The sequence below is a fragment of the Danio rerio genome, chromosome 3 (assembly GCF_049306965.1).
Source record: "Danio rerio strain Tuebingen ecotype United States chromosome 3, GRCz12tu, whole genome shotgun sequence".
NCBI lineage: Eukaryota > Metazoa > Chordata > Actinopteri > Cypriniformes > Danionidae > Danio > Danio rerio.
The window spans coordinates 51790210-51805160 of record NC_133178.1 but is presented as its reverse complement, the minus strand read 5'-3'; the positions used below and the strand labels follow the sequence as shown (position 1 = coordinate 51805160).

Genomic DNA, 14951 nt, shown 5'->3' with positions numbered 1-14951 from the left:
AGATGTTGTTCTGCAATCTTTAGCCTCCTCAGAGCATTTGTCTCCCATGCTGGTATCACCGACTCGTGCCCTGCATGGACCGGTGGCGTTACACTCACATAAACCGATTTTTGACAAATATGATGTTACACATTCTCTATCTTTATTAACTCTTTCTTCCACAGACGTAAAGTATTATACTGACAGCTAAAGAATATAAATGTAAGAGAAACAGGAGAGGAAATATTAAAATAATACAAAATAGATAAACATAATTGCCAGGCTAAGAACAATTAGCAACAAATATATGCAAAACCAGAGAGGTTTTATGAGAATGTCACATAAAACTGCTTACTTGGAACTGTTAGACAGAGAGTTCAGGTATGATTTAAGGTTGGGCATGGATGGGACGTGTCATTTAAAATAATTTAACATAACGTGCGGATGCGACTGTCAGTTATTCATACAGAACCATCTAATATATGGCATAACCAACCATAAGGGGTTATTAGACTATGAAGTGTTTGCGCTGTTTAAGTGCAGTTATGTCAGGATTCGGATAGGCTATATAATTTCATTATTTAAATTATTGTTATTAATGTTATGTTTATTAATATTATTATTTTATGACATTTATTTAGGCTGTTGCGCTTAAGTCATCCGTGACTCTAAATTAATATTTCTATTTATGCTTTTTTTTGCTATCACTCTCCCTAGCTGCCTTTCTTTTCTTCTAATTTTTGGGGTTCTGACACGGTTAAAAGTTTGCAAAATGTACTTAGTTTTATGTACATTATTTGTTTGTTTGTTCGTTTTATTTATTTATTTATTTATTTGCCAAGGCCAGGGCAGGCTACGCTGAATATTCTAAATAAGTGGGTTTAAATAAAATACAATAGGATCGGTGACTGTGCACGAGCAACATCTCAGATAGCCAACGCATTTAATAGCTGAACTAAAAAAAGCTTAAGGGCATTAAGCCTATACAATACAGTCAGCCGGATTGCCTATTTCAAATGCGTTTTCTCACACAACAAGACTTTCGAGACATTCTAAAACACTGGATTAATGAACATTTTTTCAAATTAACTAATTAAACACATACTTATAATTCATAATAAATAATGTGTTGTAGTTCAGACTAACAGATGAGCTTGCTGTCAGTGCTTTGCGCTATTGATGAACTTGACATTTGCTCTTTGTGAAAAAAATATGTTATACAGCGATATTAGTTCCATATTGCAGATATAAATATTGCATATTGGCTATTCAGTGCTGCCAACTGTTAGCATTTTATTTGATGCATTTACTATTGCATAAAATAATAAAAAAGGGAAGTGTGCTTGTAAAGCGTGATCCGCACAGAAATCTTAGGTTAGTTCTCTTTAACCTAATTTTGCTTAAATTGTAAAAAATCTTTAAAATGACAGGACTTTAATCAAGCCTTTTTCATTGGGAGAATTACAGTTATTAAAAGCTTTGTCCTTAATGATCAGTTTATAAAATACATCATTTACAGATCTACTGAAGAATAAGACAAATGTGCAATAACTAACATTTTTATATTTTAAAGCTTTACAGCGCGTGCGTCAAAGATGTAGTCATTAATGTAAGCCTGCTAACTGATCACATGACAGAATAACTCCATATATATATATATATATATATATATATATATATATATATATATATATATATATATATATATATATATATATATATATAATTATAAATAAAAGCATGGGTGCTGGTCCTCAAAGGGCTTTATTTTAAGGGTTACGGCAAGAGCTCAGATTTGGTTGACCAATCAAAGTAAAGCTGGTGTTTCAGCAGCGCCTACATGTGTATAATGAATTTTGAAGTCGTTTATCCATTTTCCTACCCTAAAAAAAAAAAAAAAAAAAACGAAAATCGAGCCAAAATCTAGTTTTTTTTTTCATTTATTGTGAGCAAATGAAAAACGAGCAAATTTTCTTTTTTTTTTTTTTGTTTGAAAAAGGATTGAACGAAAGATACCCTAATTGAACGGGATCCGGAGTGATCAACTCCCAGACTTGGATTAAAGCATCTGCCAACTTCTGGAAAGTTTGAGGTGCAACGTGGCGTTGTTGGAGACACGGTGAGACATGGTGTCCCAGGTGTGCTAAATTGTATTCATGCATGGGGAACCGGCAGGCCAATCCATAGCATCAATGTCTTCGTCTTGCAGGAACTGCTGACACACTCCAGCCACATGGTCTAGCATTGTCTAGAATTTGAACTATTTTAATAAAGTGTAATTCGATACTTTTTACGTTTTTATTTATTTGGATTAATATTCACTGTTATATAGATGGGCTACAGCTTGCATTATTGTTTGTTATTCTTAACTGTCACTATCTCTCTTTAAGATTTAGAATAACTACTGTAACACTCCAGCAGGTGCATGGAAGCAAAAATAGCAAAACGTTTAAAAAAAAAAAAAGCATTCCAGCACTACTTGTGATGAATACATATCTCTTTATACCATGAAATGTACATTATAAGTTTGAATTTTCTTACTTTTTCTCAACATAAAATTCATTAATTAATTCATTCATTCATTGTTTTACGGCTTAGTCCCTTTATTAATCATGGGTCGCCACAGCTGAATGAACCGCCAACTTATCCAGCACGTTTTACACAGCAGATGCTATTCAAGTTGCAACCCAACCCTGAGAAACACCATATACTCCTGCTTTTTACACACATACACTATGGCCAATTTATCTTACCCAATTCACCTATACCCTGTCATTGGACTGTGGGGAAATCGGAGCACCCAGAGAAAACCCTTGCGAACACGGGAAGAACATGCAAACTCCACACAGAAATGCCAACTGACCCAGCTGGCTCAAACCAGCATGCTGGAGGTGATTGTACTACCCACTGAGCCATCGTTACACCACATAAAATTATAATCAGTTAATAAATACAAGAGTGATTGTATTCTATATCCAAAAAACAGCATCTCCTAATTTTTTGTCTGTTTATAGCACACTTATGACACTTATGATAAAAATTACGGGCCCGTTGACATATCTGAAGAATGAACCTAAGCAACCTATGGGGACCCATTATTCTTTCTTTCTGGGTGCGCTGCAGCACTGCTCATCATATATGCAACAGATATAGTCAGGGCTGATAGTGGAAAAAATTCCTGAGCCTGAACTTTTTTTCCTTGCCCCTGAGGTGAGTAGGGGTGGGGGTACTATGTATGCAACGCACTTTTAACACATAACTTGTGGGCCCCTGGGCCCAAATATATTAACAGCCTATGTGTAACCCTGATTATCATTATTGTCAAGTGGCTCTTTTTAGACACATGCCAGTAATGTCAGTGACACATGCCAGTAATGTCAGTGACACATGCCAGTGTCAGTGATCTTGTGACATGTGCCAGTAGGTTTCAGTATAAGCACGTTATAAGCACATTAATCTTATAAGTCTCTTTGCTTTAATATTTAAAAATCATTAGGCAAATGACACCTGTTATCTTACATGCATATATGTTATGAGTTTTCAACATGCATTTTATTATAACCTTTTAAAGGATATTATTTAAAATACCTTAAAATGAAAATAAGTTAAATAATAAAATAAATGAATGAATTAAAAACATAGAGAAGTCCATATTGTAGGGAACAAAGGAACTGCCAGGATGCAATAATATACAGTACAACAGATAAGTGTAACATACATAAGCATGCCACAATAAATTTGACTGACATGTACTGTCAAATGACTATATTACGTACGGAAGTATGACTACGAATACATAAAATAAATGCGTTTAAATTAAAACATCGTGGAGTAGCTCAGCAAATAAACTAACTTGCGACGCGATAAATTAGGTTTAAAGTCGCGTAATGATTAAATATGGTTTTGCTCGTGTTAATTAATGTCATAAGCTTCGCCGGGTGTCGATGTCACTGCAGTGACATGCAGCGCGACACTCTGAGTGACACAGGTCACTACACATGCCACTAGCGAGTGACACATGACAGTGGAAAACCGGACGTGCCACCGGAAGTGTCACTACACTCAGTGGCATGTGCCAGTGTCATCTGTACGTCAGATGTCGTGTCACTCCATGTTAAAACTGCTACTGTGAATCCGCGTTCAAGCGCACACTATAAGCTAAAACTCGCCCCAAGCACCGGCAAAAACAAATAACAATGAATGTGTCGAATAAAGAGTAAGGACATATCTTAATTATTTATTAATAAACTTATTCTGAGTCAGTGTCGCAAAGATCCTGACTGGAAATCTCCTCTTGGACTCGCCTTTAGAGAGAAATTCATCTTTACGGATTACATGAGTTCTTTTTACAAGAGTTTTTTTTTTGTTTTTAATTTGTTTTATTTCGTTAAGTAATAATTTAAAGCTTTCTATAAATATATTTATTATGTCTGTGAGGCATATACATTTAGCTTCATTTTGTTAAGCGCTCCAGTTCAAAAACCAGATGACAGAAAGCGCATAATTTTGGTTTTCTTTATTTTATAAAAACGCTGTAACGTTTATTGATGTATTACTCGTACTTTGTGAGCAAAAATGACGGATAACTTTAAATTGCTCCCACTGAAAAAATGCAAGTGATTGCTCTGGCGCCTCGATGTCCTGCAAGCTTTTTATAAGCAAACTATGCGCCTAATAGCACACATTCTTTAACGTTTAAGCTACCATTGTTTTATACTTGAACTGTTTTATATCTTTTATTTTAGGCAAGTCGTGATGATCTGAGGAGGCAAACTGATCAAACAGACAATGATGGTCTTCCGCTGGGCGCTGTTCGTTAAAAAAAAACCTTATTTTTAACGAATAAAAAATGCTCCAAACGTTTTTCTAAATAAGCTGAATAAAAAACGAAACTAAATATAAACAGTTTGCCATTAGGCTACATACAAAACTGAACTATTTCATAGCTGAAACACTAAGTTGTTTAAGGAGAAGGGGGAAATATATTTTTGTCCCGTCTATTGCTTCACCGTTATTTCGAGAATAAACCCAGCGTAAATATGCAGATGTCATTCCCAAAACATATCAGCGTATATGTGCCGAAAACAAAAGTTTCATACAATTCTGAATGGATTATAGCCTGGAAAGTGCAAAGCACGCTCCTCTTATTATCACTAAAAAGCGTCACTAATCTTAGTTCATAGAGATCTCACAAAGATCCGTTATAATTTATAAAGCTCTCTAAATTACACAATTAATCTTTTATTTACATGGCATTTACACTCAAAAGATGATTCACGAGCACACAAAATGGCACTTAATAAAAACCAATCCGGCGCCTTCAGCAGTGAGTGAATTCTGTGAATCTAGAGAAATGACAGATCAATATCCGTGAACCTGATTTTTTTTTTTCCTGCAGCCACAGTATGCCGGAAATCCGGCGTGGTGCCGGAACACTATCACCCCTGTATAGTTTTTATGATTTAGTGTACAACCAACTATTTGGAAAATGTAATTAGGTTATTACAGTTATTAATAATTCTTATAAAACATCAGTTTTTAAAATAGCCTACATAATCTACAAATAAAACAAATCCAATTATCTACTTTAATGATTTTTGCATGATAGCTCCACAACAAACTGAGGCTTTATAATTTTATAGATGTGAAAATTATAAAAATGTATGCAAAGTAATGCAATACTATATGTAAAAAACTAAATTATTATATGCTATAGAAGCCTACTGTCACAGCCAGGCCAGATTCTCCTCACTCAATCACATAATTCACCCCATTCGCTGTCTAGCACTTGTTTCTGTGAATCCACGAGTGCTTGGAATGGGTCTCCACTGCTTATTTTCTGTGTTGGTCCGGCCTTCTGTCACAGGAGGACTGAGACCAGAAATGAGTGAGTATAATGTCATCCCACTTTCTTTACTCCAACCCATAAATACCTGCACGCTCACTTACGCAGTGTCTGGGCTTGTTGCATCAAAAAAGAAAAAATATATGGTCAGTCAATTCCTGTTTTATACGTTATACTTACCGTGTCTGCTCCAAGTGTACACAGTGTTGTTGTGTCTCTTCATAGTGAGTTTCCTTCCTGGTTGTGTGTCTCCTGATTTCATTTGTGTCCATCAATGCCATCAGTCTCCTGTCTATTCCATCATGTTTCCATTGATCATCATCTGCAAGAGAACAAACTACCTACTTGACTTAAATCCTGTTTGCATTTATTCTGCAATAAACTGTTTACTTATACCCACCACCGGCAACCAGCACTTCCGTATTTCCCATGTCTTCTTCGACACAGGTCAGTGCCAGTCCCATGGCTCACCCGGGCCCCACTCAGGCCTGGTGGAGGAGTGCAATCGGTTTATACTTCAGTGTTCACTTGTTTTTGAAATGCAACTTTTATTGTTTATGACTGATGCTTCCAAGATCACATTTATAATCTATCTGCTTACAGGAAAGGCACTGCAATAGGCAGAAACCTTATGGGCTCAAAGAGGACCGGTAACTCAATTTATCAAGCATTTTACCGAATATTTCAAAGAGGTTTTCAGCTGTTCAACCACCTACTATCAAAGGATGGAACCTCTGAGAATGCAGTTATCAGCCAATGACAATACATTTGGTCTGGAAAACGTAATCCAGTTTTCCTTTCAATGTTCAGCACAGATGGAAGCCTGTAGCAAAGAGATTTACAACCAGAAAAAACTCCTCCGTTAGCTGGTTTCCTCGACCTCTCCAGACCCAGGTCCTGAAACCTCTAATCTAAACCAAGGAAAGCTTACCGAAGCAGAGAGGGTCTGTCAGCCAACAATTTAATCTCTGGCACTCACTATTGTCAACTCCGCTATAACAGTAGGTCCTCTGAAAAGAGCTATTACATATAGTCCATCATCGGAAAGCCCTTAAATCGTCATCACAGTTGTGGATTCTGTTCAACTATGAGTGAGTCTGTTTCATAAAAAAAAAAAAAAAAAAAAGATTGATTTGTTGGTTTTGGAGATTCCACTGCAAACATTAACTTAGGGTGACTGTGATTGGTTAAGCAAAACACTGAGCTCTCGTGAGGTACAGGCGAGGCCCTAAAATGGGGAAAAGAATGTTTCCAAGAATGTATTTCAGAATGTCCTGTAAAGAAAGTTGATAATTCTATGTGTGTGTTTACAGCCTCCATAGAGAATCCTGTTGAACATGAAGTGTTCCAAAAAGATTCCTCACTGCAACAAGGATTTCCAAAGGTATTTTTTGCCCGAAGACAGCCACCCAGTTACCACCTCGCAGGTCATGGGACTGTGCAATTGACCTGATGTGCCCCATGGACACGTTTACCTCTTTCCATTCCTAAAAGAAAGGAAATTAGTGAGTACGTAGTAGAGGCTTTAGCTCAGGGTTACATCTGTCCCTCAATGTCCCTTGTTGTTTCCAACTTCTTCTTTGTGGCCAAGACAGATGAGAGACTTAGGCCTCGTTTACACTAGGGCGTTTTAGTTTTAAAATGGCATTTTAGAATGAAAATGATCCGCGTCCACACTTGCGTTTTACCCAGCGTTTCTAAACAGCAATCCGTCCACACCAAAACGCTGAAAACGCACATCACGTGATCACACACACACTCTCGGGCAAGCGCTGCAGCATTTCTACCAAGATGAGACCTCTGCTGGTCGGACTGCTCATCCAGCATCTCCCGCTGGATCTAATCTCACTATATTTGCTAAACGTGATATTTAATTAATTTTGTCTATATCTGACGACCTATTCCCTGACTTTGGTCTTTTGAATTGATTACTTGTTTACAGGTAACATGTTTTGGCTGAGTGCAAAGATAAGTTAATAATTAATGTAAGCACGTACATTCTGTATAATGAATGATCGCTTCCCTTTATTTAATGTAATGTAAAAACTTATTATGCGTTATACTTTCATAATGGCTTTTATTGATTATTAAAACTGACATTCAGCAAAGCAGAGGATACGTTTTGTATTTTCAATGAAAATGAAAGGAGGCAGTGATGTTACAGAGGCTCTGTTTTATTATAAATATGCATACAGTGAAGAAGCAGCATAACGCCTTAGTATTTCTGCTTTCTCTTAAGTTGTTAATATCAAAATGAAAATAGCAGTTCCTTAAATCATGTATTCATTTTATTGTTGAGAAAGTGAAACAACATAGCCAGGGTGATGTGAATGAAGTTATAAAGTACAATGTTCCCTTTGAAGATTTATCGGACATGTCCTCGTGGGTCTGTTTTCCATATCAAACTTGCGAAGTCTGAACTTACAGGGAGAGGATGCGAGACTGAACTGTGTGTTTAGGCTACTTAATATTGAGGAAAAGCCTCAAAGGTTATGTGGAGTCACTGATTGGATCCAAGACCAGCGACGAGATGATCTCAAGGTTTCCATATCCTGGACCAGGCCATATCCTGAGCTGCTGCTGCGCTGATGGTCATGGGAAGTGGAGAACATGAGACTGATTCCAGTGACGCTCCAGGGACATACGAGTCTTCGCTGAGGCCATCTTCCAGCCCACCGCGGTGACTGAAGCTCTGCACAAGACTTTTGGCCAGCGGAGAAATTAAAATGGTCGTGCCGAACTGAGTCTGGTTCTCTCAAGGTTTTTTTTCTTCACTCCCATCAGGTGAAGTTTTTTTTCCCTCTCCGCTGTCACCACTGGCTCGCATGGTTCAGGATTGGTAGAGCTACGCATCGATGAATTTGCTCTTCAGTGTTTGAACTCTCAGTAATGATTAAATCACACTGAACTGAGCTAAACTGAACTAAACTGAACTTAATCACTAAAAACTGAACTACACTGTTCCAGTTACTATGACCATTTATGTGAAGCTGCTTTGACACAATCTACATTGTAAAAGCGCTATACAAATAAAGCTGAATTGAATTGAATTGAAAAAGCCCCAATCAGATAGACGAATGTCTGTAGCCCCACCTCTGTTTTCAGATGTCTCAGTTTTCAACCATCCACACAGAGACGGAGCAGCAGCGTTTTAGAATAAAAACGGCCTCTCCAGCATTTTCTAAACGCACCGTTTTCGGCGCTCGAAAACTCCGGCATAGTGTGGATGGATAGCGTAACCGTAGCAAAACATATGCCTTTTAAAATGAAAACGCGTTAGTGTAAACGGTACCTTAGAGCCTTTATCAATTATCGGACTCTAAACCATCTCACCATCAAGAACTGTTTTTCACTTCCCCTACTCTCAGCTGCATTTGAACCTCTACGTGTGGCTTGTATATTCATCAAACTTGATGTCAGAAGTGCATTTAACCTTATCAGAATCCAGGGGGCAATGAGTGGAAAACATTATGAATATAGGGTGACGCCCTATGGACTAGCTAACGTCCCCTCTGTCTTCCAAGACTTCATGAATGAGGAACATTGCAAATTCCTTTACAAGTCAGTTCTTGTGTACATTGATGACATCTTGATATATTCTAGAGATCCAGCAGAGTATAAACATCATGTGAGAGTAGTCTTGTCCCGTCCCTGTAAGTATAATTTGTTTCTGAAAGCAGATAAATGTCATTTCTATGGGGGAACTATCCACTTCCTTGTATTTATCATTTCAGCAGCCGCGGTCAAGATGGATGAGAGGTAGATGGAAGCCATCTCTTCTTGGACACAGCCTAACTCTATCAAGGAACTCCAGCGTTTCCTTGTGTTTGCCAACTTCTATCAGAAATTCACTCGAAGCTACAGTAGCATCACCAGTCAATTTACCGGTCTACTCTGTGGCAAACCTTGTTTGGACAGAAGAATGAGTCTGTCCCTGATTGGACACAATGTCTGTCACTGATTGAATCCGCACACTTCTCTTTGTGCATTGGCCACCCTGGGGCCGACGAGACTTGCTTACTACTGAGAGACTGTTTCTAGTGACCGGTAATGTCCCAGGATGTGAGAAGGTTCATGCAGGGGTGCAAGGAGTATGCCATTTCAAAAACTCCTCGAACCTACCAACAGGTAAACTTGTACCCCTGCCAGTCTCGAATTGTCCCTGGTCACTTGATTCACCCCATTCACCATCATCCAAATACTAATCACCAGCGCACCTGTATATCATCTCACGCTTGTCACTCCAGCCCATGAATATCCGCATGATCCCTCACTCCGCGTCTGGCCTCATTGCACTGAGAAGGACGAAATCTAAGGTCAGTTAATTCCTGTTTTCTGAGTTATACTTGCCTTGTCTGCTCGAAGTGTACCTACTGTGTCTTTGTGTCTCTTCCTAGTGTGTTTCCCTCCTGGTTGTGTGTTTTTTCCGATCTCATCTGTGGACAGTAGACTGATGATCATGAAGATGATGCCCATTCCATTATGGTTCCGCTGATGATCATATGCAAGAGAACAGACTTTACCTGCTTGACATATATTCTGTTTACATTTATTCTGCAATAAATTGTTACTTAAGGTTCACAAGTTTGGCCAACCCTCACAGGTTTCATAATTGCAAGCCATAACCTGCTGTCCTTTCATATCAGCAAATTAATTTGGATCTATTTTATACCCCAGGGTAAAAAAAAAAAAATCAACATTTTAGTTCTAATATAGCATGTATTTAATTAACAGATGCAACACAATTTAAGTCATAACAAAAACATGCAGGTGCAACAATTTGGGCACGCCAACAAAACAAAGATATCAATCTTTTGTACATCCACCTTTTGCTGAAATAACAGCTGGTAGATGCTTCTTATAGTCAAGGATAAGTGCCTGAATTCTTGCTGAAGGCATTTTGGATCATTCTTCCTTGCACAATTTCTCCAGTTCAGTCAGATCTGCTGGTTGCCGAGCATGAATGGCCCTTTTCAAATCAATTAATAAATTTTTGATGACGTTGAAGTCTGGGGACTGGGATGGCCATTCTAGAACAATGTATCATGTCTGAGCCTTGGTAGATCTGGAGCTGTGCTTTGGGTCACTGTCCTGCCTAATCATTTAACTCTGTCATATCTTCAGCCTCTTGACTGATTCCTGAACATTGTTCTTCAGAGTCTGCTGATACTTGGTGGAATCTATGCAACATTTAACTCTGCAAAGGTTTCTAGTACCTGTGCTTGCCACACATCCGCACAGCAAGAGGGAACCTCCACCATATTTTACAACAGGGAGCAGGTTCTCCTGCAATGCTGTATTCTTTTTCCTTAATGCAAAGCCCTTATGGTTGTGGCATCTGTCTACACTATATTTTTCCAAAATGATTCAGGCTTGTCCAAATGAGCCTTTGCATACCTCAAAGAACTCTTCTCATTGGAAGAATACAGAAGAGGCTTCTTCTGCATCACCTTCCATTGAGCTGTTGATCCACAATGATATTATTAGCAGGACAATGTAGGGACGTCGCAGAAATAAGGAGTTATTGGTCCTTTTCTTCACAGCACATGCAATAATGTGACTTTTAAGAATAATTTTATTTATCAAAATTTATTTTATTTGCATAATATATTGCACAGATTCCACCCTACTAAGTAAACAATGTATAATAAAGTACATAAACAATAAAGTAAACAATAAAGTAACAATGTAAATAAAGACACAACAGCAAACTCATGTGCAAAGCTGACACTGTTTATCAGAGCACTTTATCTTTCTGGGCTATTTTAAGAAGAGTTAAATATGGGAATGCCTCAAATTAAACTTTCCTTTTGCCCGAAAAGTAATACCATTCTCTTTTCTGTGTGGGAAGCTCTGGTGTTGAATTAGGTATCACACTGGATGCACCACGACATGCCATAACTGAATTGATGCTCACACGATGTGCACTACGTCACCATTCGGTGCCTTGCGTTGCTTAGCGTATACAAAACAATGTAAAGATCGCTTGACGTGAAAAAAATAAACCAGTAACGTTAGACTTGTGCCGTTCTTGATCGCGTCAGCGTGTGCTACCGTCACAATAGATTTCTATCTCTGTGAAGAGCATATTAAATCTTAAACTTTGCTAGCAAGCAGTGTTGTGATAACATGGGCTTTTCACACTGGCCCTGAATGCTGCTGGATAGAATAAATGTAACGGAATTTAGTGTAATGAGGGAGACACTGGGAGCAGACTTGCGGATCCAAACGCAGGTTTTAATAGGAAGGTCAGTGAAGCAAAGGTCAATACAGGGGTGAACTGGTGTATAAAGGCAATCCAGAGTCATAGTTATAAACACAGGCAGATGATCAAAGACAGGCAGCAGACAGGAATAAACAAAATTACAGAGCAAGTATCAAAACACAGGAAGACAAACCAGGAAAATGCTTTGTAATGTTCATGGATAAAACAAGACTCAGCCACAAATGATTGAATGAAAGGTGTATATATATATATAGTCCATTTAATCAGTGTAAATGAGCAGCAGCTGTGTCTGTGTGCAAGTATTATCAGCTGTTATCAGTGTTGATGAGAGCATGGGTTTCTGGAAGTTGGAGTTTGTTCAGCGGTTCGTTCGGCAATCGGCACAAACTACAGTGATTGCCAGCGGTGACACCCCCACTGGCAATCACAACGCAGTCCGATATAGTTTTTTGGACTGATATCGGACCTATTTCCGATATCAATATCAGATCGGGACATCCCTAGCACAATGTTCCTGGATCTCTTTGGAGGTGGTCTGTGATTTGTCTGTGACCCTTCTAATCATTCTTCGCCTTTGCCTTTCAGATATTTATCTTGGTCTAACACAGGGGTGGCCAATCCTGTTCCTGGAGATCTACCTTTCTGCAGATTTCAGTCGCAACCCTTATCAAACACACCTGTCTGTAATTATCAAGTGGATTTCAGGTCCTAATTAATTGGTTCAGGTGGGTTTGATCAAGGTAGGAGCTAAACTGTACAGGAAGGTAGATCTCAAGGAACAGGATTGAGCACCCCTGGTCTAGCACATCTTTTCTTCACAAGAACTGTTTCTGTCCCTGCTGAAAAATCCAGCTTAAACCAGCCTAGGCTGGTTGGCTGGTTTTAGCTGGTCGACCAGGCTGGTTTAAGAGGGGTTTTGGCCACGTCCAGGCTGGTTTACAGCCATTTCTAGCCTGGTCTTAGCTGGTCAGGCTGGGAGATGACCAGCTAAAACCAGCTTGACCAGCCTAGCCAAGCTGGTAGTCCAGCCAAAACCAGGCTGGTCAAGCTGGTTTTAGCTGGATTTGGCTGGTCATTTTCCAGCCTGACCAGCTAAGACCAGGCTGGAAATAGCTGGAAACCAGCCTGGAAATGGCCAAAACCCCTCTAAAACCATCCTGGTCAACCAGCTAAAACCAGCCAACCAGCCTAGGCTGGTTTAAGCTGGATTTTTCAGCAGGTGTGGCCTTTCACTTTCTTACTATATTTCAGAATGTGGAGATTGATACTTTAAACTTTTGTGATAATTTTTGCATCCTTCTCCGAATTTATGTTGGTGAATTATCCTAGTTTTTAGGAAGTTCTATTGAGGTTCCCATGTTGCTACTTTCAGGTTCACATTAAGGAAAAGCACAACTAGCAATCAGCTATCTTAAATATCCTTTGTCATGATTGGCTTCCCCTGCCCAGCCAGCAATGACATGTGGGGCCCAGATGAGGGCTTCATGGGTGCCAAATGTGGGCCCCATTATGAGCTTACACCCGGGATTCACATTGGGGCCAGTTGTGGAAGGCCAGATGTGCTAAAAGTGGGACCGCTAAGGGTACTCCATGGGCCCTGTAAGTGCTGTTATTTAGCATTTTTGCATAATCGCATATTTATTTTACATATTTGTTTCATATTTCATCCTTTAGTAATTTAAGGTCATAATATTTTGTACTCATTTAGCAGAGGTGTATTCATAAATGTAAATGTGTTGAAAGGTTTAAATGTGTTATTATTTCATATGTTGTAGTTTAAGACATTTATTATGGAAACTTGTCACTTTGAGGAAATGACGTGTAATGTGAGTGACTTGTTTATGGATCCCCGGATAGACTGACGATGATCAGACACATGTCAGTGCTGTGTAAAGTTTAAGAAGCATAAAGTTGCTGCTGTCATAAGTTAAAGGACAGTGAAGAAGACTTTATTAATCCAAGGACCCTCTTTTCATGACAAGCGACCAACGAGTTCTCACTGCGTCACGGCGTCACGGCAACAGCCGCAAAGCACATTGTGGACGACCTTAAATAAACGCCCGTTCTGGAGAAACAACCTGTGTCTGTGTTGTTGTGAAGAGAGTTACAGTGAGAACTCGACGCAGATCGACGCGGGTATGAAAGAAACGTCCTCGCGGGTAACGTCGAGACCACATCCAGCTGAAGATAAGGATGGCTGAAGTTACAGTGCCGAAGTAACACGCAGTTACACGCTGTGATGATTAGACTGAGTTGAAAGTGCAACGTTTCAGGCTGAAATCAGAAAGCACTCTGGCACAGTTAAGGTGGTCAGAGAAGTGATTGAACTTGAAAGTGCAGTAAGGACTCAAATCTAATTGTGTTGCTCAGCCTTCAGTTTTGGGATAAATTTAATGTGCTGATATTTATCTGCTATTAGTTAAGGGTGCATTTAAGTTATTGATAAGTTATTAGTTACTGAAATTGAAATCGACTGATATATTTTGTTCAATATTACTGATTTAAAAATGGTTTGTTAGAGTTTATTTTTGGAATATTTTAGGTTTATACTGCATCTATATAGTCAACTAATTGCTGATTATTTCTTTAAAAAGGGAATTTTGTTAACACAAGAAAATACTTTAATTCAATATTGTCATACATACTTTATATTTATTTCTTATGTAGTTTAACAGGCGTTAAGGATTTTATACAGCAAACATTTACATTTTACATTGAGCTACATTTACACAGTCTAAAAGGTCTAAGTTCACTAATTTTGCTTACATACACCATACATCTACAGTATTATTAATATTTATATTAATATTTATATCAAAATGTCTGATACACAAACAGAGACATGCCGTAAAGGGGAAATATCACATACACAACTTAAAGCTGCTGAGCTGCGAAGAAGTG

At 38.6% G+C, this 14951-nt stretch overlaps 1 protein-coding gene and 1 long non-coding RNA gene across 6 annotated transcripts in view; both read right to left on the bottom strand.

Moving 5' to 3' along the window:
• The window catches only part of gsg1l2a (gsg1-like 2a), a 172995-nt gene that overhangs the window by 119634 nt on the left and 38410 nt on the right, over positions 1-14951 (bottom strand). The window contains exons 1-2 of one of the 5 annotated variants that reach the window (XM_073945009.1): positions 6225-6579; positions 6005-6146 (exon numbers count right to left, since the gene is read on the bottom strand). The exons of 3 other annotated variants lie outside the window; for them this stretch is intronic. In XM_073945009.1, coding sequence (XP_073801110.1) covers positions 6005-6086 — 82 coding nt within the window. In that variant the 5' untranslated portion in view covers positions 6087-6146; positions 6225-6579. Of the gene's footprint in view, positions 1-6004; positions 6166-6224; positions 6580-14951 lie in introns of those variants that run through there. One more of the 5 variants, XM_073945010.1, reaches the window with a different exon arrangement.
• On the bottom strand, positions 7978-13715 carry LOC141381286 (uncharacterized). The gene is made up of 2 exons (XR_012401226.1): positions 10199-13715; positions 7978-10119 (listed from the first exon to the last, which is right to left on the bottom strand). It is a non-coding gene; the product is annotated as an uncharacterized lncRNA (long non-coding RNA).